General features: G+C 41.2%; 1 protein-coding gene across 2 annotated transcripts in view; it reads left to right on the top strand.

Annotated features, from left to right (window-relative positions):
- Window positions 1-24,209, top strand: part of CFAP44 (cilia and flagella associated protein 44) — a 261,809-nt gene that overhangs the window by 35,768 nt on the left and 201,832 nt on the right. For both annotated transcript variants that reach the window (XM_049876485.1, XM_049876503.1), the window contains exons 8-11: window positions 18,896-19,038; window positions 19,251-19,388; window positions 19,955-20,220; window positions 21,518-21,649. In XM_049876485.1, the coding sequence (XP_049732442.1) occupies window positions 18,896-19,038; window positions 19,251-19,388; window positions 19,955-20,220; window positions 21,518-21,649 (679 nt within the window). The remainder of the gene's footprint in view (window positions 1-18,895; window positions 19,039-19,250; window positions 19,389-19,954; window positions 20,221-21,517; window positions 21,650-24,209) is intronic.

Raw genomic sequence — 24,209 nt, 5'->3', positions numbered from 1 at the left:
CCTTTAAAGAGGTGTTTGGAGTGAGCGGCATACTGCATGTTTCTTTTTCCCTAATTGTGTGTTTCCTAAGAACCAGTGCGTTCGTTTTCACGGTGAGAATACAGTTACCAATATTAAGAAATCACATTGATCCCGTACTATTGGCTAATCCTCAGACCTTACTCAGGTTTCTGCACTCGTCCTGATGATACGCTTTATGGCCATTATTTTGTTTTTCTAGTTGAGGAACCAATGATGATCACTTTTTATTTTTTTTATACTTATTCTGAAATTTATATTGAAATTGAAAGCCATATATACCATAAATATATACATGTAATAAAACATTTCACCATATTTTTTACATGTACAATTCAGTGACGTTGACTGTTTATCATGTTGTTTAACCATCAATATTCTCCATTTCTAAATTTTTCTGTCACACTTAAAGAAGCTTAGTGTTTCCTAAGCAATGATCCCGTTTCCCTCCTTCTCCCTCTGCCCCGGGTAACCAGATGACTTACTGCCTTGAATTTGCATGTCTCTTTCATCCCCTTTAATCTGTAACAACAACAGAAAACCCAGAACACGCCCATGTGTCAGCTGGTCATACTGTGGTGGCTCGTGAGTTACTGGAAGCTGTGCCAACGGTATTGCAAATACTGTCAAGGTCAGCCATGTTGAACAGGTTTTCACGGAGCTTCCAGACTAAGATAGCCTAGGAAGAAAGGCCGGGTGATCTACTTTTGAAAATTAGCCAACCAAAACCCTGTGGATCACAATACTGTTCGATTTAGTGCTGGAAGATGAGCTCTCTAGGTTGGAAGGCATGCAGAGTACACCGTGACCACAGTGGTGGACTTAAGCATACCAATGATTGTGAAGATGGTACAAGACTAGAGCAGTGTTTCATTCTGTTGTATATGGGGTTGCTGTGCATTGGAGCTGACTCACGGCAGGTAACACCACCAATCTGGGATGGTTCCTTAGTGCTTCTTTGTTTTTCATGAAATTTATACTTTTGCAAAAGTACAGAGCGCTTATTTTATAAAATGTCTGATGTTTCCTTGTGATTGGATTCAGTTATCCATCTTGGGCAGGAATACCTCTGAAGCAATGTTATGTCTTTCTCAGTGCATCACATCAAGGGACAACGATGTCGTTGGTCCCATTACTGGTGCAGGGGATAGATGGTGAATGAGCAGTGGGGACAACTCTTCCAAGAAGCTTGGTAATGAAGGGGAAAAAATAGATGGTAACTTGAGAGGTTATGGGGTCAGAGCAAGATGGGAGAGGCTTGACTACATTTAAATGTTGGTAAGATGAAACTAGTGCAGAGAAAGACTTGAAGATACAGGGGAGAAAGGAGAGAACTGTGATCACTTGTTTAAAGTGATGTCTGCCAGGGCTCTTCAGTGGCTGTGGTGCAATGGATTGGTTTTATATGGCCTTTCCAGCGGAAGTTTTCTAACTCCCACCAAATGATTGGGCAGGACTATGCAAATAAGGTACTCGTGGCCCAACAAAGGGATTGGTCAGCTTGCTAATAATGCAGATGAGGTTCATGGTATCCTTGTGGGGGTTGAACCATGCACATAGGTATATGGAACCCTAATGAGGTGATTACTCAGTTTGGTCATCTTGCTAGGCATAAGAAGAGCCATCCTAGAGACAGAGACGGGGCGGCGGGGGTGGGGGGGGAACTTCACTACCACGAAGAAGAAGAGATGGGAGCAGAGTGCATCCTTTGGACTTGGGGTCCCTGAGCTGAGAACCCCCTAGACCCAGGAGACAGAGAGAGAGAGAGAGAGAGCTATAACATCAGAGATGGCGCAAGATTGCGAGAAGCAGTGGCAGAGAAATGGTGGCAGCAGAACCAGGAGACTGATGTGAGATGGTGTGGTGGGCTTCCTGGCCTGTGACCAAGGTAGGTACAGTGGGTGTGCCGATCCATGGAGTGAGAGAGCTGAGCGCCTTCTGGTAGAAGGCTTCCTGGCCAGAGAGGGGTGCATTCAGGCGCTTGTTGGCAGAGCTAGACTTGCCGACCTACGGAGGGAGAGAGCTGAGCACCTCTGGGCCAAGGCTTACTGGTGGAGCGAGGTGCCTCTGGGCACTTATTGGCTGAGCTAAAGAACTATGTAACACTTGCCCAAGCAGGGCAGAGGCCAGGCCCAGCTGCTGAGAGGCCGAAGGCCAGAGAGAGGCCTGCCGGAGGGCATGGCTGAGAGGAGGCTGTCCTGATGGATGAACTGTGTCCTGAGTCGTTCCTGAACCTGAATTGTAATCAGTTATTTCCCTAATAAACCTCATAATCACGAGTATTGTTTGTGAGTTCTGTGCCGCCATGGCAACAAGTTATTGAATCCAGCAGAGAAGTAGAGAGTACCGTGGGAGGGATGGCTGGTGACAGAATTGGTGAACAGTTTGGAGAGTAGAGGTATGTCTGACCCTTGCTTCACAGGGATCAGCTTTGGGTTGATATTGATGATGATCCTTTCTTCCCCTTGTGACATTGGAGGAGGGCAGAATCCCCTTCACTGCCAGCTTTACAATGGCTTACAGTATAGTTTTATGCAAATAATGTGTGCCTATTAAGTTTGTTTGCCAACTGCTCTCTCCCCCGGGAGGTATTTCCATAAGCACCACTGTCATGGGTTGAGTTGTGTCTCCCCGAAATACCTGTCAACCTGGCTAGGTCGTGATTCCCTTGTGTGACTGTATGATTGTCTACCATTTTGTCTTCTGATGTGATTTCCCTGTGTGTTGTAAATCCTGTCACTGTGATGTAATAAGATGGATTAACGGCAATTATATTGATGAGGCCTACAAGATTAGGTAGTGTCTTAAGCCAATCTCTTTTGAGAGATAAAAGAGAGAAGCAAGCAGAAAGACACGGGAACCTCATACCACCAAGAAAGCAGCGCCAGGAGCAGAGCACATCCTTTGGACCTGAGGTTCCTACGCCGAGATCCTCCCAGACCAAGGGAAGACTGATGCATCACAAGGCCCTTCCTTCAGAGCCGACAGAGAGAAAAAGCCTTTCCCTGGAGCTGACACCTTGAATTTGGACTTCTAGCCTACTAGACAGTGAGAGAATAAATTTCTCTTTGTTAAAGCCGTGCACTTGCGGTGTTTGTCTTATAGCAACACTAGATGACTAAGATAGCCACTATGCCATTTTTTTTAATATGTTGCTATAAAAAAAATTAGCATAGCACGCTCACAAAAATACCTCATGGTGGGAGGGAGTGGTTGGCAGACAAATGTAGAAGGTGCACGTTATTTGGGTGAAAATGTGGTAATCTGTTTCTTCAGTTATTTATTTTGATGTTAAGTTGTCACCGATTTGGCCAGTGGGAGCTCCTCTGAGTCATTCCCACATTCTTTTGACATATCGCAGCATTTTTCTTTTCTTTTTTTTATTTGGCACTTCATTTCTGGCACAAGATAGCATAAGCTCATCTTATACTTTCACTGCTTCTGTGCTGGAATCCACCATTTCTTCAAGAAGCCCTGGCTCATGGTTCATTTTATTGAAGAAGGGTTTTTAGAAACCAAGATCTAGGTATTAGGTGTGCTCATTGCCTCTGGTATATCATTGCTTTTAGGCCCATTCAACACACACACACACACACATGCACGCACATGCACACATACACAAGATCTAGTATTAGGTGTGCTCATTGCCTCTGGTATATCACTGCTTTTAGGCCCATTCAGCACACACACACGCACACGCACACGCACACGCACGCACACACTTATAGTCATACACATAAACATATATCATTGATATCAGTTTATCTATTAATCATGAGTTCATATTCATACCTACAAGTGCAGCCTAACACTGTAGGGCTCTTCTTAGCCTTCTTCCATTCCATATTTGTGTCTCTCTTCTTTAACACTGAGAAACATGTCTGTATACATTACACAGTATTTTTACTGTATTCAGTCCTGCAGTAACAATAGAAGATAATTTTACAGTCGCTGCTCCCATGAGAAAAACGAAAACCAAACCTATTGCTGCTGAATTGATTCTAGCTCACGGCGGCCCCGTGCTTCACAGAGTAGAGCTGCTCCGTAGATCACTAGACCTTTCTTGCCTGGTTATGCTGAGTGGGTTTGAACTGCCAACCTTTAAGTTAGTAGTCAAACGTAAACCATTTGTACCACCCAGGGACGTTGCTACTCCCAGACCACCTCATTGACTGAGTAGAATTCAAGATTGCACTTTTTTTTAAGGTTATTCTATTCATTTCGAATATAATTAGGTTTATTCTGTTTGTATTCAATTTTAGGTTTTTTTCTCTGTCAAAATTACACATGAAGGTATTTTCATGGTAGTATCACTTTTCCCTCTTCCTTCTAACTAGTTCTGATTTAATCTTGTAGGTAACAGTCTTAGTCGTCTAGTGCTTCTATAACAGAAATACCACAAGTGGATGGCTTTAACAGAGAAGTTTATTCTGTCACAGTCCAGTAGGCCAGAAGTCCAAATCCAGGGTGCCAGCTCCAGGGGACGGCTTTCTGTCTCTGTTGGCTCTGGAGGAAGGTCCTTGGCATCAGTTTTTCCTTGATCTGGGAGCATCTCAGCACAGGAACCTCAGGTCCAAAGGACACGCTCTGCTCCTGGTACTGCTTTCTTGGTGGTATGAGGTTCCCGTGTTTCTCTGCTTACTTCTCTCTTATCTCAAAAGAGATTGGCTTAAGACACGACCTAACCTCGTATATTTCATCAGTATAACTGCCGCTAATCCATCGCATTTCGTCATAGTGATAGGTTTACAACACATAGGGAAATCACCTAAAATGGTGGACAGTCACACAGGACTGGGACTCATGGCCCAGTTAAGTTGACAGATATTTTGGGGGACACAATTCAGTCTATGACAGTAACCAATTTTATATTTCTCGTTTATTCTTACTCTCTTTGTTTTTGCATATGTAAGCAGATACATTTATGTTTTATTATTTTCTCTTCTGTCTTACACAAAAGGTAGCATTCATTTTATTGGAGAAGGATATTTAAAAACCAGCATCTAGATACTAGGTGCTCATTTGCTTTTATCATTAAAATATACCCTGGAAATGACTGCATAACAGTTTATAGAGATTTCCTTCTTCTTTGTTCTTTACAGTTGTATGGTACTACACTGTGTGAATGTACCGTAGTTAAATCATCTTTTTTTTTTGAGTTTCTGTCCTATATCTATGGGCATTTAGGTCATTTTCAGTATTTTGCAATTACAAACAATGCTGCCGTGAATAACCTTGTGCGTATATGTTTTTCTATTGTTGGAAGTCTGTCTTTAGGGTAAATTTCTAGAAGTGGGATCGCTAGGCGAAAAGATATATGCTGTGTAATTTTTTAAAAAATTGCCAAATTCTGCTTTATGAGCGTCGTAACATTTTGCTTTCTCACTGGCAGTGTACAGCGAGAGCTGGAACTCGACGGGACTGCCTTGTTTTTCCTGGTCTCTCAAGTTTTCCACCTTTGAGGCAGTGTTGTCACCAGTTTTCTGTCTCTCTCTATTTAGTGGAAAATATTTGCGTTTTCCTTCTCTGGCAGGTCTCTGCCTCACACAGGTTCTGGCCTTCGCGGGTTTTACTGTAAGAGTGTGTTTACTCACAGCCTCAACACCAGAGTGTGTTGTCAGACTTTCTGATATATATATTTTTTAATTTCGTAGGTTAGAAATGGCATCTAAGAGTACTTTTGATTTGTATTTCTCCTAGGAATGAAATTGAAAATCTTCCATATATTTAAGGATCATTAAAATGCATTGTTTGTTCATGTCTTCTGCCCATTTTTTCTGTAGGGTTTTATTGTTTTCCTTAATTTATAGGCGTTCTTTATATTTAGGGATATTAGTCTTTTACCTGTATAATATGTTGTAAATATTTTCTCCCAGTTTATTTGTGTCTTGAATTCGCCATGTTATTTTGCAATGCAAAATATATATTTCTTTCCCAAAACCCAGGTCACAGAGAAATTTACTCATGTTTTCTTCTACTACTTGTTTGGTCTCAATTTTTACATTTAGTTCTGTGATCCATTTAGAGTTTATTTTGGTGTATGATATGAGGTATGGATCCAGTTTTTTATCTTTTTCTAAATGGCTATTGAATTGCCGTCGCACCATTTATTAAAAAGACCGCACTTGCCCCACTGACGAGATTCTGTCTTTGTCTCATACAAAATTTCCATACATTCTTGATTCTGTTTCTGTACTTTCTATTTTGTTTGGCTGGCCTGTTGCTCTAGTCATACCCAACATCACACTGTTTTAATTAAAAAGGGTTTGTAGTGTGTTCTAATAGACTCCCCCATAGCCTTTTTTATTCAGTTTTTTTTTTTAAGCAATTCATGGAAGTTTATTTTTCTGTATGAACTTTAGTATCAACTTGTCTTGCTTCATAAGCTTGTTCGTATTTCAATGAAGACATTTATATTAATAAATTAACTAAGGAAGAGCAACACCTCTATAACGCTGTGTTTTACTACCCATGAGCAAAGTTTATCTTTTCATTTATTCCAGTGTGGTTTTTTTAAATGTTTTTCTCATATACACTTGGCTCATTTCTTAAGTTTATTCCTAAGTATTTTATATTTTTTGATAGTCTTTTAAATGGGATTTTCTCTTCCATTATACCTCCCAGCTGGTTATCCTTTGTGTTTACGAAGGCTATTGATTTCTGCCTGTTAGCTTGATATCCTGCTACCTTATTGAATCTTGTTTGAGTTAATTTTATTATTGATTTTTTAGGGGTTTCTAGATATGTTATTACGTTATTTGCAAGTACAGTTTTACTTGTTTTCTAAGTCTTATACCTCTAATTGGTTTCTTTTGTCTGTTGCATTAGCTAAAATCTCCAGGACAGTGTTAAGTAATTGCTCCTGATCTCGTGGAAATACACCTACTGTTTCCCTCTTAAAAGCTGCTGGCAGCAATTCAGTACTGAGGTCTGTATGTTTTACCACGTTAAGGAAATATCTATCGATTTCTATTTCCTTGAGTTTTTTTTTTTTTTTTAAATCAGGAGTGAGTATTGGATGTTGTCAAAGACTTTTTCACCATCTAGAGATAATCAGGAGTTTACTCCTTAGATCTAGATATATGACATGATATTATGGATTGCTACTCCTGAACTATCTTTGCAATCCTGAAATAAATTCTACTTGACCATGATTTATTCTTTTCCTTAATGTGGTGTTAGACGCTCGTTTATATTTAGTATTTTTTGCATTAATATTCATAAGTGATATTGATCTGCAGTTTTTGTGTATATGCGGACTTTATTAGGTTGAGGTAACAATGTATTTGGTTTCAGGAGAATAATATGGAAGTTTTCTAATTTACGTAGCGTTGAGACTGTATTTGACGGGTTGATAGAATTCACATGTGAAACTCTTTGAGCCTGGTGCTTTTTTGTGGGAACATGCCACAATGACTTTCTTTCTTCTTTGTAGGTTGGATTGTTTCAACTGTGTATTTCTCCTCAGGCCAATTTTGGTAAATTATATTTTCCTATGAAATTATCCATTTCATCTGGGTTTTCCAGTATATTTTCATAGAGGAGTACAAGTAATCTCTGTACTTTTAAAACATTTTTTAAGTTTCAGAACTTATTTCCCCCATTATAATTTCTTGTTTTGTTTATTTGGGTCCCCATTCTTTTTTTAAAATCAAGTTAGGTAATGGTTTGTCTATTTTGTTAATTTTCCAAAAAACCAAGATTTTTATCTATTAATTAAAGCTATTTTTCTGTTTTCTACCTCATTAATTTTTGCTTTTGTCTTTATTTCCTTCCTCGTATTTTCTTTTGGCTTACGTTATTACTCTTTTAGCTGTTTGAGTTGGGAATTTAATACATGTATTTTATTTTGAAATGATAAGCATGTTTAAAGCTCTGAATTTTCTTCTGATCACTGTTTTTTAATGTATACCATACATTCCAGTAAGTACTGTTTTATTATTTTAGAAACTAGGTAATTTGAGTTTATCTTTCCCCATTTACCTAAGAGTTGCTTTATAGGAGAGTTTTTTTTTTTCCTCAGGTAGAAGAGGTTTTTCTTTTTTTATTTTGTTATTTCTAGTTTTATTATATTGCATTCAGAGTGTGGTTTGTAATATTTCTTCTTGTGGAACTTAATGATGTTTTCTTTGTGACCTAATAGATGATGAAATTTTTGTGAATGTTCCATGTGTGCTTGAGAATTTTCTGTTAACAAGGTATAATGTTCTATGTATACATCTGTCAGATTTACCTTATTAATTATTATTATTATTGTTATTGTATGTACTTCTTTTTGCCACTTTCTTGTATTGAGAGTGGTGTACTAAAACCTCCTACTTTTAGTGTGTTTCTGTTTCTCTGTGTATTTCTTAAGTATATCTAACTCCGTTTGGAGTTAAAGATCTCCTTCTATATAAAGGCAATTGCTATCTTTTTGGTACATAGATACCCGTAAGTGTTGTATTTTCATGGCGAACTAAAGCCTAATGACTTGAGGATTGTTTCCTTTCACTTTAATATTTAAGAATTATTGAGATATATCTTGGAGTTTACCTTCCCAGGTCAGTTTTTCCATGAACACAGTTGGCCCTTTCAAGACGTAGATTCAGTCCTTTTTTTAAAAAAATTTCTTGGATTATAGTTTTAAAAATTTGTTCTGTTTCATTGTTTTTCTTCTTCAGGGGCTTCCAATTACATATGTAAAAGATCTTTGCTTGTCTTCCATTTCAGACACTTTGTCACTAACCCTTTTTGTTTTTCTTAATCTTTTTTAATTCTCTTGGTTTTTTTATTTAATAATTCTCCCTTGGGCATCTTGTAATTTAATCTTTATTTCTAAGAGTTTTTTCTTTTTTAAAAAATCTCTTTCCTGAGTTCAGCCAATTCTAATTTTGTTTCTTCCTGTTTTTTGTCCATTTCTGTTCTTAATTTTTGAATACTTGAAGATTTAAAAAAAAAATTAATATTGCAGTTGCTTGTTTAAGTATATTTAATTCTGTTTGGAGTGTTGTGTTATAATTTTCTTCTGCTTCCTGAATTTTTTGGGGGGTGGGTAATGTGGAGGGAAGGAATTTTCATTAGCTGAAGTATTTCAATTAAAATTTTCTGTTTTCTTGTTATTTTGCCTTTGTTTGGATGTAGACTGCTTTAATCTGTACATTTTGTAGACAAGGTTGGGAGTTTTGGGTGGCTTATAAGATTCTTGAAGTCCTTGGTTGAAAATCCTATGGAGCACAGTTCTACTCTGATACACGTGGAATCACCATGAGTTGGAATCAAGTCCATGGGAGCTGGTTTGGCTTTTAAAAGATTCTTAGTTCAAGAGTAATCTTCTGTCAGTAATAATGAAGCACAATTTATTTAATGCATAATGCATGGGTTTTTTTTTTAAGTATTCATGAGAGGAAGGTGGTTTGTTCTCCAGTGTTGTGGTTCTGTTTTGTCTTTAATGACTCTAGCTAGCATCTTTTCATCTTCGTCATTCCATCTCACAAGGTGTCTTCTCTCTTCTTGTCCTGTTCTCCCCAAGGAGTGATACCTTTCCAAGACTACCACTTTGGGTTTTGTACACTTTCAGGTTCTTTTCTGTAGTCAGGATGCTGATCTCCCAGGTCTTTGTTGTTGTTGTTACGCATTTGCACACTTAGAGTGAACTTTCTGTTTCTGCCACTCTATGCCCCTTTATTGGTACATTTAGTCTATTTACATTCAGTGTAATTATTGTTAGGTATGAGTTTAGTGCTGTCATTTTGATGTGTTCTTTTTGGTGTGGTATTGATAATTTCTTTGTTCCACTTAAGTTTCTGTGCTTAATAATTTTTCCTCAGATAGTTTCTTTTCATTATGGTTGATTTGTATTTGCTGAGTCCTTATGTTTTTCTTTTTTATTTTGATGGGTAGATTTGTAAGTTTCCTTTGTGGTTACCTTAAAATTTACCTCTATTTTTCTAAGTTTAAATCAATTTTTTATTTCTTGATATCACCTTAGCTTCTTCTCCAAGTGAAAGTTCTATGACTATACTCTTTAGTCTCTCTTTTTTGTTTTAATGTTGCCATCTTTTACACATTAATGTTTCTCTTTCCCTATTTTCAGTGTTTTAGCTTTGACTTATTTTTACGACTTCCCTATTTGAATTGAGATCAAGTTGTTCTGTCGTGAGTTGTAGTCTTGAGTTGTTATCTGATATTGATGGTTTTCTAGCTGGGGCTCCCTTTAATATTTCTTACAATTTTGGTTTGGTTTTTACAAATTCCCTTAGGTTCTGTTTATCTGGAAATGGTCTACTTTTGCCTTCATAGTTGAGAGAGAGTTTTGCTGTACATATAATTTTTGGCTGGCAGTTTTTTTTCCTTCAAGGCTTTCTGTATGTCATCCCATTGCCTTCTTGCCTGCATGGTTTCTCCTGAGTAATCAGAGATTAGTCTTCTTGGCTCTTCTTTGTAGATGACTTTTCATTTATCCCTAGCTGCTCTTAAAATTCTCTCTTTATCTTTGGTTTTGGCAACTTGGTTATAATATGTCTTGGTGACTTTCTTTTGGGATCTACCCTGTGTAAGGTTGGATGAGCTTCTCAGATAGACATCTTCTTGTCTTTCAAGATACTAGGGAAGTTTTCTGGCAGCAAATCTTCAACAATTCTCTCTGTATTTTCTATTATCTCCCCTGTTGTAGTACTGCAGTCACTCGTAGGTTATTCTTCTTGATAGCATACCACATAATTCTTAGGGTTTCTTCATTTTTTAAAATTCTTTTATCTGATTTTTCTTCAAATATATTAATGCCAAGTGCTTTATCTTCAAGTTCAGAAATTCTGCCTTCCATTATCTCAAGTCTCCTTCTATGACTTTCTATTGAGTTGTCTGATTCTGAAATTTTATTTTTAATCTTTGGATTTCTGTTTGCCATCTCCCTGTGGAGTATAGCAGCCTGTGAAATTTGTCATTCTGATCTTTTATAGCTTTCCTGAATTCCTCTATTACTTTGTGTGTGTGTTCCTTGGCTTGGTCTGAGTTTTGCCTGATCTCCTTCCTGATCTCTTGAAGAGCTCTGTATATTAATCTTTTGAATTCTACTTCCGGTAATTCCAAGACATTCTCTTCCTCCTAGAGGTTTCCTGGTTCTTTGTTATGGTCCCTTGCTGGAGCCATCTTGCTCTGCCACGTTATGTGATATGATATTGACTGTTGTCTCTGAGCCAGCAATAAGTTACTATATTTATTTATTATATGTTTGCTAACTATTTCCTAGCTTTTTGTTTGATATGCCCAGATAGACTGGGCATGTAAGCTACTTTGGTTATTGGTGTCTTTGAAGCTCTCACATTCTTTCACCAGGTGGTTAGGGGTGCTACTAGGTGTGTGAACCCAGGAGTCCATTTACTTTTCTTGTCTGGATTCAACTTAGGTGTCCAGATCATTGGTCACCGAATGTGTGATGGAGGCTCTATCTACAGTTCTAGACTGGCAGAGCTACATAGGGGTGATTGGAGTAGGCACAGGTATCTGGTTGCAGTAGGGGGTATGTGCTGAGCAAGATAGGGGGCTGATGGCTGCCCCTGAGTGCCTGTGTGGAAGGTGCATCCCTGTCCCCTAGAGTGTGTAGGTAGGTGGGTTTTGCCGCCGGACTTTGGGCACCCAGTGCTATTGGCTATAAGGACTGGAAGGCACCACTTATTCTCAGACCCTTGTCATGGGTGGCTAGGTGAAATGGGTGAAGCTGCCAGTCCTCAGGCCCCTGATGTGGGTGGGTGAGGACCTTGCCTAATGGGCAGGGCGCTATCAAATGTCATGATCTGCTACTCCCCCGTGGCTGTTGCAGTTGAAAATAGGCTTCAGGTATATACCGTGTTTTCTATGCTAATGAGTACCTAATCTGTTGAATCGGCCCACACAAGTCTAGGCAGGGGTACAGGGCATTTGAAGTCCATTGGACCCCTTATGCTGTTAACAGTTGCCAATCTGACACAAAAGGTCCTTGTCTTTTCCCGAGTAAGAGTACACACGAAAGACAAACTTTATCTTCAGCAAGCTTTATTTTGCTTGAGTCAAGCAAAAGGAGTCAGCAGGGATCTAAGCCTCTCCAAAAGACTGACTCAAAAAGGGAAGCAACGCTAGGGCTTACGTGGGTTCAGTGGAGACTGCTGTCGAGTTGATTTTGACTCATCGCGACCCTATAGGACAGAGTAGAACTGCCCCATAGAGTTTCCAAGGAGTGCCTGGTGGATTTGAACTGCTGACCTCTTGGTTAGCAGTTGTAGCACTTAACCACTACACTGCCAGGGTTTCCAGGAGACAATAGAGTAATGAATATTTAGTGGGCCTCTTTCAAGGGGCGGGTACTTCTCAGAATGGCGGTGTATGTTAATTAGGTTGCACGGGCATCTGTAATCTAAGATGGAACCCACTGATATTCAAGATGGAGTCCTCTCAGCAGCCCTTGGCATCACTTATTATGGGATATAGCACAAGCGCACTTGATCTTTCCGCACTACATTGCCATCTTCAAACACCAGTCACGCTCTGCTCCTCTGAGCATAGGGAGCCTGCAAAGGAGGAGGGGACTAGAAAGACACTAAGAAGGAAATAGTAATTCACAGGCTGCCCCAATCCTATCTCATGTTGACAGGGTGGGTTCCTGGTTACCCGACTTCTAGGTGATAATCTTTTAAAAGCTCTTTTGTTCAGCCACCTGCATGGTCAACCTGTCTCTAATGTCTGTGCCTAGGCAAAGGGACAGTGCCTGCCCTGAGTTCCTGGCTTAGGGGGCATGGCAATTTTTTAAAGCTGAGAGAGTGGTTTGGGTGTGGTTAGTCCTGAGTATCTGGCTTAGAGGAGTTGGTGGTTTTTTGTTGTTGTTGTTGTTTGTTTTTTCCCCCCAAAACCATGAGACTGGTTCGGGTGTGATGGCTCCTATTTCTGGCTTAGGGGCTGTGGCAGTTGAATACTGCCTAAATAGTATGGGAGCAGAGCAGGGAGGGGGAGTGGGTGAGGGGAAAAGAGGCACTTCTCCCTAAGAAAGTCTCAGAGGGGAAGGGTTGTTTTGATCCCCTGTGGTTAGATGCTTGCACTTAACTTTCAAAGATCCAGCTCTGCTTCCCCCTTGCCCCAGAGGCTTGTGCAGACTCTCTGTCGCCAGGTTTCTCCCAACGTAAAACGTGTCCTGAGTACTACTGTTTGGCTTAGCCCACGTGTGCCAGCCGATCCAGCTAGCCAGATGCCAGCTAGCTCAAGTCTGGCACTTCTTCGATGCTTCTGAACTCTCTCCCTCCCCCTGGTGCTCAGTCCAACTCCTCAACTTTGCCTTTGATGTTCAGGGCTCCTAGATTGTCATATATAACCGATTCCCTTGTTTTTTCCGGTCTGTGCTATAAGAGGGACCACAGGAAGTGTCTGAGTATTCCGCCATCTTGGCCCTGCCTCTTTGTGCTGGAATTTGGTGTTTAGTTTTCTACTTATGGGTAATGAGAAGTTAGTCGTCTCTGTCTTGCAGTAATGTAGATGGTGTCGGTTAGGTTCTCTTTTATTTGCTTCTTTTGAACTATAGTATTTTGGAGGATCTGTGGAGTGATTTGAATTTAGCCAGTCACCATTTTCTAAGGAGTATCTAGAAATATATACCATCTTTTAAGCACTTTTCCTTTCAGAGCCTACATGTGAATAGTCTTGTACACAATTGCTTTTATCCTTTACATTTGAACTTTTAACAACTGTTTTTTTATTTGATTGGTTAAGGTTAATTTTATCTCTTTAGGTGTGTCCTATAGGGTCGTTATGAGTCAGAATCGACTCGACGGCACTGGTTTTTCTGGGGTTGTGTAGGCGTGTGAACAGGCAGTTACCAACTTTTTGAATGTCTTACACCTCTGAAGATTACTTTTCAGCTAATTGGCATGAGGTTTTAGAAGATGTATTAGAATAGGAATCTAGAGATTTAAGCCCTTGGTTATTTACTAGCTAGGTTATCTGTGGGTCTTTATTTTTTCAGCTGTAAAATATGAGGAGTACAGTATACAACCTCTTAAGTTATTTTCTCATTAGAGTATATGCACTTGTGAACACTGAACACAGTTTCTCATAGAGGTAATATTATACATGATAATTAGGTTTTTCCCCCACGTGCCTGTCAGTTTGGGAATTCTAGAACATTTAATTGTGCTCATGAGGAACCTTTACATAGATCAAGAGGCAGTTGTTCAGACAGAACAAGGGGATTCTGATTGGTTTAAAGTCAAGAAAGGTGTGCGTCAGGGTTGTATCCTTTCACCATACCTATTCAATCTGTATGTTGAGCAAATAATCCGAGAAGCTGGACTATATGAAGAAAAACGGGGCATCAGGATTGGAGGAAGACTCATTAACAACCTGCGTTATGCAGATGACACAACCTTGCTTGCTGAAAGTGAAGAGGACTTGAAACACTTACTAATGATGAAGATCAAAGACCACAGCCTTCAGTATGGACTTCACCTCAACATAAAGAAAACAAAAATCCTCACAACTGGACCAATGAGCCATATCATGATAAACGGAGAAAAGATTGAAGTTGTCAAGGATTTCGTTTTACTTGGATCCACAATCAAAACCCATGGAAGCAGCAGTCAAGAAATCAAGAGATGCATTGCATTGGGTAAATCTGCTGCAAAGGGTCTCTTTAAAGTGTTGAAGGGCAAAGATGTCACCTTGAAGACTAAGGTGCGCCTGACCCAAGCCATGCTATTTTCCATCGCATCATATGTATGTGAAAGCAGGACAATGAATAAGGAAGACCAAAGAAGAATTGATGCCTTCGAATTGTGGTGTTGGCGAAGAATATTGAGTATACTACGAACTGCCAAAAGAACGAACAAATCCGTCTTAGAAGAAGTACAAGCAGAATGCTCCTTAGAAGCAAGGACGGCGAGACTGTGTCTTACATACTTTGGACATGTTGTCAGGAAGGATCAGTCCCTGGAGAAGGACATCATGCTTGGCAGAGTACAGGGTCAGTGGAAAAGAGGAAGACCCTCAGCGAGGTGGATTGACACAGTGGCTGCAACAACGAGCTCAAGCATAACAACAATCGTAAGGATGGCCCAGGACCGGGCAGTGTTTCGTTCTGTTGTGCATAGGGTCGCTATGAGTCAGAACCGACTGGACGGCACCTAACAACAAGAACAACAATTAGGTTGTTGGCCCAATCCAGAAAAGCCTCTACTTGGGTCACTGATGTTTCTGGGGGCCAGTGCCCCCAGGGTCAGGGAGCAGGGATTGCAAGCATTGGCCTGACTTTCCCTTTGCCTTTGCCGGGCTTGCTCTGTAAACTTCTGTGTGGGGAGAAGGAAGTCTAGGCTTGAGAGAGGAAAGGGTGATGTTAAAGGCAACCCTAGCTAAAAAGGGGGGAAAAATTTGAGAGGCGCCATTTCCTTGTGGCAACAACTGGATCAGAAGGAATGTTCCTAGAGGCTTGGGCAGCTTCCTTTGGGTGTGGGTTTCTATGTTAAGGATGTAAATTAGATGCTGATATTGCTAAGTGATCTGTGAAATGATGTCATTAGAATCTTACTGTAGTCTATGATGCGGTAAAATAGCATTAGCAAGTGCTCATCAGTGAAAAGGGAAGGAGCTTGAATTGCCAGCAGTAAATTACCCAAAATAAAACTGATTATAGCAGAGTTCCAGATCTAAGGGAGTTTATGGTCATACAGAGATAAAGACTTTTTTTCTTGTATTTCAAGGATAATGTAGAGGAAGGACTTTGAGTTTTTTTTTTTTTTTAATTTATTTACTGTGCTTTAGGTGAAAGTTTACACATCAAGTCAGTCGCTCATACAAAAAGCCATACACACCCCACCATGCCCTCCCAGCTGCTCTCCCCTTGATGAGACAGCACATTCCTCCTCTCCACCCTGTATTCCTCGTGTCTATTCAGCCAGCTCCTGTCCCCCTCTTCCTTCTCATCTCACCACCAATCAGGAGTCACTCACATAGTCTCATGTGTCTACTTGAGCCAAGAAGTTCACTCCTCACCAGCATCATTGTCTACCTTATAGTCCAGGCCAATCCCTGTCTGTAGAGTTGGTTTTGGGAATGGTTCCTATCTTGGGTTATCTAAGGGTCCGGGGACCATGACCATCAGGGTCCCTCTAGTCTCAGTCAAACCATTAAGTCTGGTCTTTTGTGAGAATTTGAGGTCTGCATCCCACTGCTCTCCTGCTCCATTAGGGATCCTCTGTTCTGTTCCCTGTCAGGGCAGTGATCAGTGGTAGCTGAGCACCATCTAGTTCTTCTGGTCTCGGGCTGATGGGGACTCTGGTTTATGTGGTCCTTTCTGTCTCTTGGACTCACATTTACCTTGTGTATTTAGTTTTCTTCATTCACTTTGAGCTTTTTTTAATGAAAGTTGTCACATAAATGTAAGGCAGTGTTTACTTTCGTGAGTCTGCTGTAACAATTTTCCACAGACTTGGTGCTGAAAACAACAGAAGTTATTCTTTCACAGTTCTGGGGACCAGAAATCTGAAATCAGTTCCCTGGACCCAAATCAAGGTGTCAGCAATACCGTACTCCCTCTAGCGGCTCTAGAGGGGAATCTGTTCCTTGACTTGTCCAGCTTCTGGTGGCTGCTAGCATTCTGTGGCTTGGGTCCTTGTCACTCCAGTCTCTGCCTTCACCTTCATGTTGCCTTCTTCTCTGTGGGTGTGTGAAAATCCTCCACTGCCTCCTCCTTATAAGGATACATGTGATTGTATTTAGGGCCCATCCTAACAATCTGGCATAGTCTCCCCATTTCAAGATTCTTAATCCCATCTGCACAAACCCTATTTTGCTATATAAGGTGACATTTATAGGTTCATTGGATTAGGATGTGGACTATTATTGGGGGCCGTTATTTAGCCTGTAACAGGTGGTGGTGTGTTATTTTTGTGTTATGTTTCCTGTAACTTGACTTTTAGAAGTATAGACACTGGATACCATCTTAGTCATCTAGTGCTGCCGTAACAGAAATACCACGAGTGGATGGCTTTAACAAAGAGAAATATATTGTCTCATAGTCCGGTAGGTTACAAGTCCAAGTTTAGAGCTTTGGCTCCAGGGGAAGGCTTTCTTTCTGTGTTGGCTCTGGAGGAAGGTCCTTGTCCTCAATCTTCCCCTGGTCGAGGAGCTTCTGAGGAGCAGGGACCCTGGGTCCAAAGGATGTGCTCTGCTCCTGGTTCTGCTTTCTCGGTGGCATGAGGTCCCCAACTCTCTGCTTGCAGGCCACACCCCAGGGAAACTCCCTTTACCTTGGATCAGGAAGGTGACCTGAGCAAAGATGGTGTTACAATCCCACCCTAATCCTTTTAACACAAAATCACAATCACAAAATGGAGGACAACCACTCAATACTGGGAATCATGGCCTAACCAAGTTGATACACATATTTTTTGGGGAGACAAAATTCAATTCACGACAGATACAGTAATGTAAGTTGCAGACTAATTGGTGTTTATTTTCCAAACTTGTACACAAACCTTGTTATAGCAAATTCTTGTTGGAATTTATCCTGAAGGGTGGACTTAGAGCCAACGCTGTCTCCCAAAGGGGTCTTTCTGATGCTGTGGTAACTGGTCCTCTTTGCATGACTAGCATAGATCTTAGTGTTCTAATGTGCTCTCTGTTTGTAGGTTTCTCCTTTAGGTTGAGATTTTTGGGGCCACAAGTAAAATTCTCCCTTTCTTTTTAAAAATATTTTTATAACAGCTACATTGAGATGCCACAGAATCTACCCACTTAAAGTATAATATTCAGTGCAATCAATTTTAGACCATTTTTATCACTGTAAAAAAGAAACTCCATATTCTTTAACAGTCACCCCCCCAGGCAAGCACTAATCCACCTTTCTGTATCTATAAGGCAAAAATGTCCAGGTTTGCCTATCCTGGATATTTCATATGTATAGAATCAAGCAGTATGTGGTCTTTTATGCCTGGCCTCTTTCACTTAGCATAATGTTTTCAAGGTTCATCCATGTTGTAGCGTTTATCAGTATCTCATTTCTTCTTTATGTTTGAATAATAGTCTACTATATGGCTATATCACAGTTTATTTATCCATTCATCAGTTGGTAGACATTTGGGATGTTTCCTCTTTTTGGCCCCCTTTCTCTTTTAAGTCTCAGTTCATTTGAGAAGCAGACAAGTAAATCAGAGAGTTAAAGATGAAAATACCAGCTTTGTCAGTGATGAAGTTGATGATAGCATAAGCTTTGTAACCAAAGAGCCTGCAAATATGAACCTCCTAAAACTGCTTCACCTGTTCCCCACCTCCCCACCCCACAGGGGCAGATTCTGCTGCAGTGAGTGTACTTCAGTGATGAGCAGAGGGTGGCCGTGCTCTGTGGACAGGCTCGTTTGTAGGAGAGAGAAGCCAGAAGGGGCTGGTCCATAGGTGTTTCGTTCCTTTTCTGTAGGGAGAGACAGGATGATGGAGAGAGTGCCCCAGTACTTCAGAAGGGGCAGAAAGCTCCCACTTTAGGGGCCAAGGTAGGGAGGAAACTGGAGAGGAGTCAGAATAACTCCTTTTAACGCTTAGATGACAAACATTTTGGCCATCTGTCTTATCAGTTAAAGTGAAAAGTTTTTTTTTCTTTTAATTATGAGTTAGTAAAAGCTCCTTCAAATTAAGCATGTATGCAGTTGGATAAATGAGCCCATTGCCATAGCTGTTGAGTTGGTTCTGAGTCGTAGTGACCCTAGAGGACAGAGGAGAGCTGCCCCATAGGGTTTCCAGGGCTGTAGTCTACACGGAAACAGACTAGCACATCTCTCCCACGGAGCTGCTAGTGGGTTCAAACCACTGACCTTTCAGTTAGCAGTCGGGTGCTTAATGCATTGCACCACCAGGGCTCTAATATACCTTATTGTCATGGATTTTATAGGTTTCTTCACCATCTGAAGGAAGAAAACTCTGAGTTAATTAATAAACTGTGGACTGATATTCAGCAGAAAATAGCGACAGAGCCACAGAGAGCACCTTCGCCAGGGACTCCGTTATCTGCCCCTCCACCAGGTGAACGAAGAGGTTTGTTTCTCCATTGCGTTGTTTCTGGGATTACTAGCCTGCTTTGTGGGGTTCTTTCTTGAACACAGTAGCCTTGTAAAGGAATGTTATATTTGAGTTTTGATTGCTGTAGCTTAGTTGAGTGAAATACTGATGGATCTATCCATTGAAATACTTTGAAAAAAACTTGTTCAATTGAGATGAAATGCTTTTGGAAATGTTCTTCCTTTTAGCTGCTCTGAATGCGACCAATGCCGTCAAGAGAGTCCACACCAGGCTCCAGCCTGAAGAACCTTCTGAGACTCTAGACTCCAGCTATGTTGTGGGGCAAGTGCTGAACCCCAGGAAGCCAAAAGAGCTGTTAAATAAAGGTTCAGTTCCTTAGCTTACAAAGATGAATTCTTTAAACATCTAGTTTGATGCAGCCATCTTCATCTCTCCTTCTCGTTGCTAATTGTTGTTGAGTTGATCCCATGTGTGCAGAGCAGAATCGCGCTCCATAAGGTTTTCCAGGCTGCGACCTTTCAGAAAGCAGACCACGAGGACTGTCTTCTGAGGCGCCTCTGCGTGCGTTCAAACCGCCAACCCTTTGGCTAGTAGTGGAGGGCTTAACCGTTTGCACCAACCAGAGATTATTTTATCTTAATCTCCTAGTGTTTCTTTTTTTTTTTTAACCCTTAAACTCATCGAGATGGATCCAGTTAAGTAAGAGTTTGTTTAATGGTAGCTAAGAAATGCTCCCTTCCATCCCACATAACTGAGTAGAAAGGTGGTTCTAATCCACTCTTTGTAGATAACGTAAACCTGGTTTAAACCGCATAGTGAGAACTTCTGTACAAATATTTGATAGATCGTAGGCAGCTGTCTAAGAGGTTTTTCTAGCAGTTTTTGAGTTAATTTTTCCTGGCCTTAAAAATAGAATAATTTCTGTCATCAGTGAAAAGAAAACCGGATTTGCGTGCTCCTTCCAAGCAGAAGAAAAATACGTTATCAGCTAGCCCAGCCTCTGCAGATTCTCCAGGTACCAACAATTCCAGCCTGGACGTCCTCAAGCACATGATAGATGAGGTGGGACGTGAGATGGAAGAGTACGAGCGGTGGACAGGGCGCGAGGTCAAGGGCCTGCAGGGCAGTCAGGGTCTCACTGGCTTCACTCTGTCCCTGGTGAGCGCCCTCTGCCGCCTGGTTCGCTACCTGAGAGAGGTGAGAGCATGAGGTCGTGAGAGTCTCATCTTTGGGGTTTTTCTCATCTCCACTTAATTTATTGCAACCTCTGAATAAAGTACAGTTAGCCTTGAGTAGCTTTGTTTAAAATACCTCAGTAAAAGTTTATCCTCTTCCTTGGCCTCTACCATCCATTGCTACATGATCAGATAAATGATAGTGATTTTAATATGAGCTTTAGCAAAATATAATTAGTAAGGTAAATCTGCTCTAAAGAAAATGTTCTCATGTATTACCACCAAATAGTGCTGTTTGTTAGTTATAGGGTAAACTAAAAAACCCGCTGCTGTGAAGTCGATTTCAACTCATAGCGACCCCACAGGACAGAGCAGAGCTGCCTCATAGAGTTTCCGAGGAGTGCCTGGTGGATTTGAACTGCCGACCTTTTGGTTAGCAGCCATAGCGCTTAACCACTGCGCCACCAGGGTTTCTGTAGGGTAAATAGAACCACCAAGTGTGTCTTCCTCCTCCTGCCTCGCTCTGCGTCCCACTCCCACGTTGGTCCGTTGTGGAGAGTGGATGTCTGTCGTCTGTAGACTTGACAGGTCAGAAAGTGCAGGCTCAGAGGCATGTGCCTTCCAGCTGGTTACTGATTATACAGCTATGCCATTGAGACCTGTAGTCATTTATTTTAAATTATATTTTCACAGACTTAACTTTTGACTAGGTGATATGTTCAGAGATGCAGAATGGTGCTCAGTGAAGAACCCTGCTCTTACCCTTAACTTCCAGCCAGCCTGTTGGCTTCCGTGTGGCCAGCTGTCATGTCAGATACCAGTGTATCCTTCTAGACATAGCCTGTGTGTAGTCAAGCAAACAGGGGTATTTCCCTCCACTTTCTTTTACAAAAACTATAGTTATTTCGGTCTGTGTACCATTCTGTTCATTGTATTCTATGTAATGGAAGAGGATGAAAGTCGTACATTTTATTTAATGAAACATAAATCTCTTAGTAAAAATTTTTTTGGAAACCCTGGTGGAGCAGTGGTTAAAAGCCATAGCTGCTAATCAAAAGGTCAGCAATTTGAATCCACCAGGCGCTCCTTGGAAAACCTACGGGGCAGTTCTACTCTGTCCTATAGGGTCACTATGGGTCGGAATCAACTCAACGGCAATGGGTTTTTGGTTTTGGGTTAGTAAAATTTTTAATTCTCATAACTGCCAGATAATATATATGTCTTTGTAAATGTTGTCTTCTTTGATAGCTTTCAGTAACAACTTTCAGTTTTCAGCACATGGTGCTACGGCCAGAAGTTGACTTGTTATTTATTTGTAGAGCGAGCTGCAGCTGCGTGAAGAAGTGGAGACGAGGCAGCGGCTGGAGCAGGCACTGGTCGATCACCGAGAGCTCATCGATGCCCTGACAGCTGAAATTCTCCTCCTCAGGGAAGAAAGTGCTGCCGCACAGGTACCCAGATGAGGCCTCAGACTTTTCTGTGCTAGTGGTGTAGAGCATCTTTAAGAGTGGAGGAAATTCTTCTGTCGTTGCCTCGGGTTGGTTTTGCTGATGTGAGTACTCATCACCTCCTTGCTATTGTCAATCGTAAATGTTACTGAAAATTTCTTATATGGGAGGTACCATAGTAGGATCTTGGGCTACAAATAGATTTACAGAATAAGTCTACTGCCTTTAAGAAACTTTTTAGTTAGTGGGGAAGACAGCATCTACTTTAGCTGGTCCCTACCAGTATGACAGTGCTGTTAGCTGCCATTGAGTCAGCCCCGATTCACGGTGACCACAGGCACGATTTTATGAAACCTTGCGCAGTCCTGTGCCATCCCTGTGGTCGGTGGTGGATCAGTGATCCCTTGCGTTTGATGAGATTTTCATTTACTGATTTTTGGAAGTAGATTGCCAAGCCCTTCTTGCTGGTCTGTCTTAGTCTTGAAGCTCTGCTGAAACTTGTTCACATAGTAGTAGCATGCGGTCTACCACTGACAGACGTGTGGGGGCTACACGTAAGGTGTATCAGTCAGGAATTGAACCCGGGTCTCCCACATGGAAGGCGAGAACACTAGGTTATCCAAAATGTGAAGTGAGTATTGTGATGCTTAGTTTAAAACAGCAGAGGACAGCTTTTTTTTTTAGTGTTTGTTTATTGTGCTTTACGTGAAAGTTTACAAATCAAGTCTGTCTCTCATGCAAAAACTTAAGACACACCTTGCTGTGTACTCTTAGCTGCTCTCCCCCTAATGACATAGCACACTCCTCCTCTCCACCCTGTATTGCCATGTCCATTCAGCCAGCTCCTGTCCTCTTCTTCCTTCTCATCTCCCCTCCAGACAGGAGCTGCCCACAGAGTCTCATGTGTCTATTTGAGCCAAGAAGCTCATTCCTCATCAGTATCCTTATATTCCAGTCTAATCCTTATCTGAAGAGTTGGCTTTGGGAATGTTTCCTGTCTTGGGCTAACAAAGGGTCTGGGGACCATGACCTCCAGGGTCCCTCTAGTCTCAGTCAGACCATTCAGTCTGGTTTTTTTAATGAGAATTTGGGGTCTGCATCCCACTGCTCTCCTGCTCCATCAGGGATTCTCTGTTGTGTTCCCTGTCAGGACAGTCCTTGGTTGTAGCCAGGCACCATCTAGTTCTTCTGGTCTCAGGCTGATGTAGTCTCTGATTTATGTGGCCCTTTCTGTTTCTCGGGCTCATAATTACCTTGTGTCTTTGGTGTTCTTTATTGTCCTTCGCTCCAGGTGGGTTAAGACCAATAGATGCATCTTAGATGGCCACTTGCTAGCGTTTAAGACCCCAGATGCCTCTCACCAAAGAGGGGTGCAGAACGTTTTCTTAATACATTTTGCTGTGCTAATCGACCTAGATGTCCCCTGAAACCATGGTCCCCAGACCTCCGTCCCTGCTACTCTGGCCTTGGAAGGGTTCTGTTGTATTCAGGAAACTTCTTTGCTTTTGGTTCAGCCTAGTTGTGCTGACCTCTTCTGTATTGTGTGTTGTCTTTCTCTTCACCTAAAATAGTTCTTGTCTATGACCTAATTAGTGAATACCTCTCTCCCTCCCTCCACACCCTTGTAACCATCAAAGAATATTTTCTTCTGTGTTTACACTTTTTCTAGAGTTTTTCTAATAGTGGTCTCATACAGTATTTAGAGGACAGCTTTTGACAAAACCTCCTGTAATTACAGGCGATGGCATTTACAGTTTTTTTTTTTTTTACAATATCTTTGTATTGGTTAGATGAGTTCTCTGTCACTTGTCTGGCTAATTGCTGCTTTTCCTTTTTTTAGGACTTAGGCAGCACCTTCTGGAAAACCTTATTGCTTCTATGGTACCTTAAGTTTTCTTCCTGAGTGCTTCTCATACTCTGTGGATATTACTGTCGTTGTGTTTACCAGGTTCTGTTACACTTACGTGTGTGCCTGTCCTTGAGACTGTAAGCAATGTGAGGGCAGAGACTGTTTATTCATATTTGTGTTCTCGAGTAGTTGTTATTATTACTTTTTTTTATCAGCCAAAAGAGACTAGAAAATCATAGTAGGCAAATTGTGTTTGTGTCGGTAGGCATTAGATATAAGATGTACAGTTTTTAAAATTGAGATAAAATTTACATACTATAAAATTGACCCTTTTAAAGTGTATAATTCAGTGGTGTTTAGTGTATATCCACAAGGCCATGTAAATTGTGTAACCATCCCATTAAAAACCCATTGCTGTCACTTTGATTCTGACTCACAGCGACACTATAGGACAGAGTAGAACTGCCCATAGGGTTTCCTAGGCTGTAATCTTTACAGAAGCAGACTGTCACATCTTTCTCCTGGGAAGCGACTCGTGGGTTTGAACCACCAACCTTTTAGTTAGCAGCCAAGTGCTTAACCACTGTGCCATGAGGGCTCCTCGTGTAACCATCACCACTATCCTAAACATTTTCATCACTTCAGAAAGAAACCCTATAATCTTTAGCAGTCGTTCCGCATTTTCCTCTCTCTCACCCCTGGGAATCAGCAATC

The sequence above is a fragment of the Elephas maximus genome, chromosome 1, assembly GCF_024166365.1.
Source record: "Elephas maximus indicus isolate mEleMax1 chromosome 1, mEleMax1 primary haplotype, whole genome shotgun sequence".
Taxonomy (NCBI): Eukaryota; Metazoa; Chordata; class Mammalia; order Proboscidea; family Elephantidae; genus Elephas; species Elephas maximus.
Note: the sequence above shows the minus strand (reverse complement) of the source record. Positions and strands in the feature narration are given on the sequence as shown.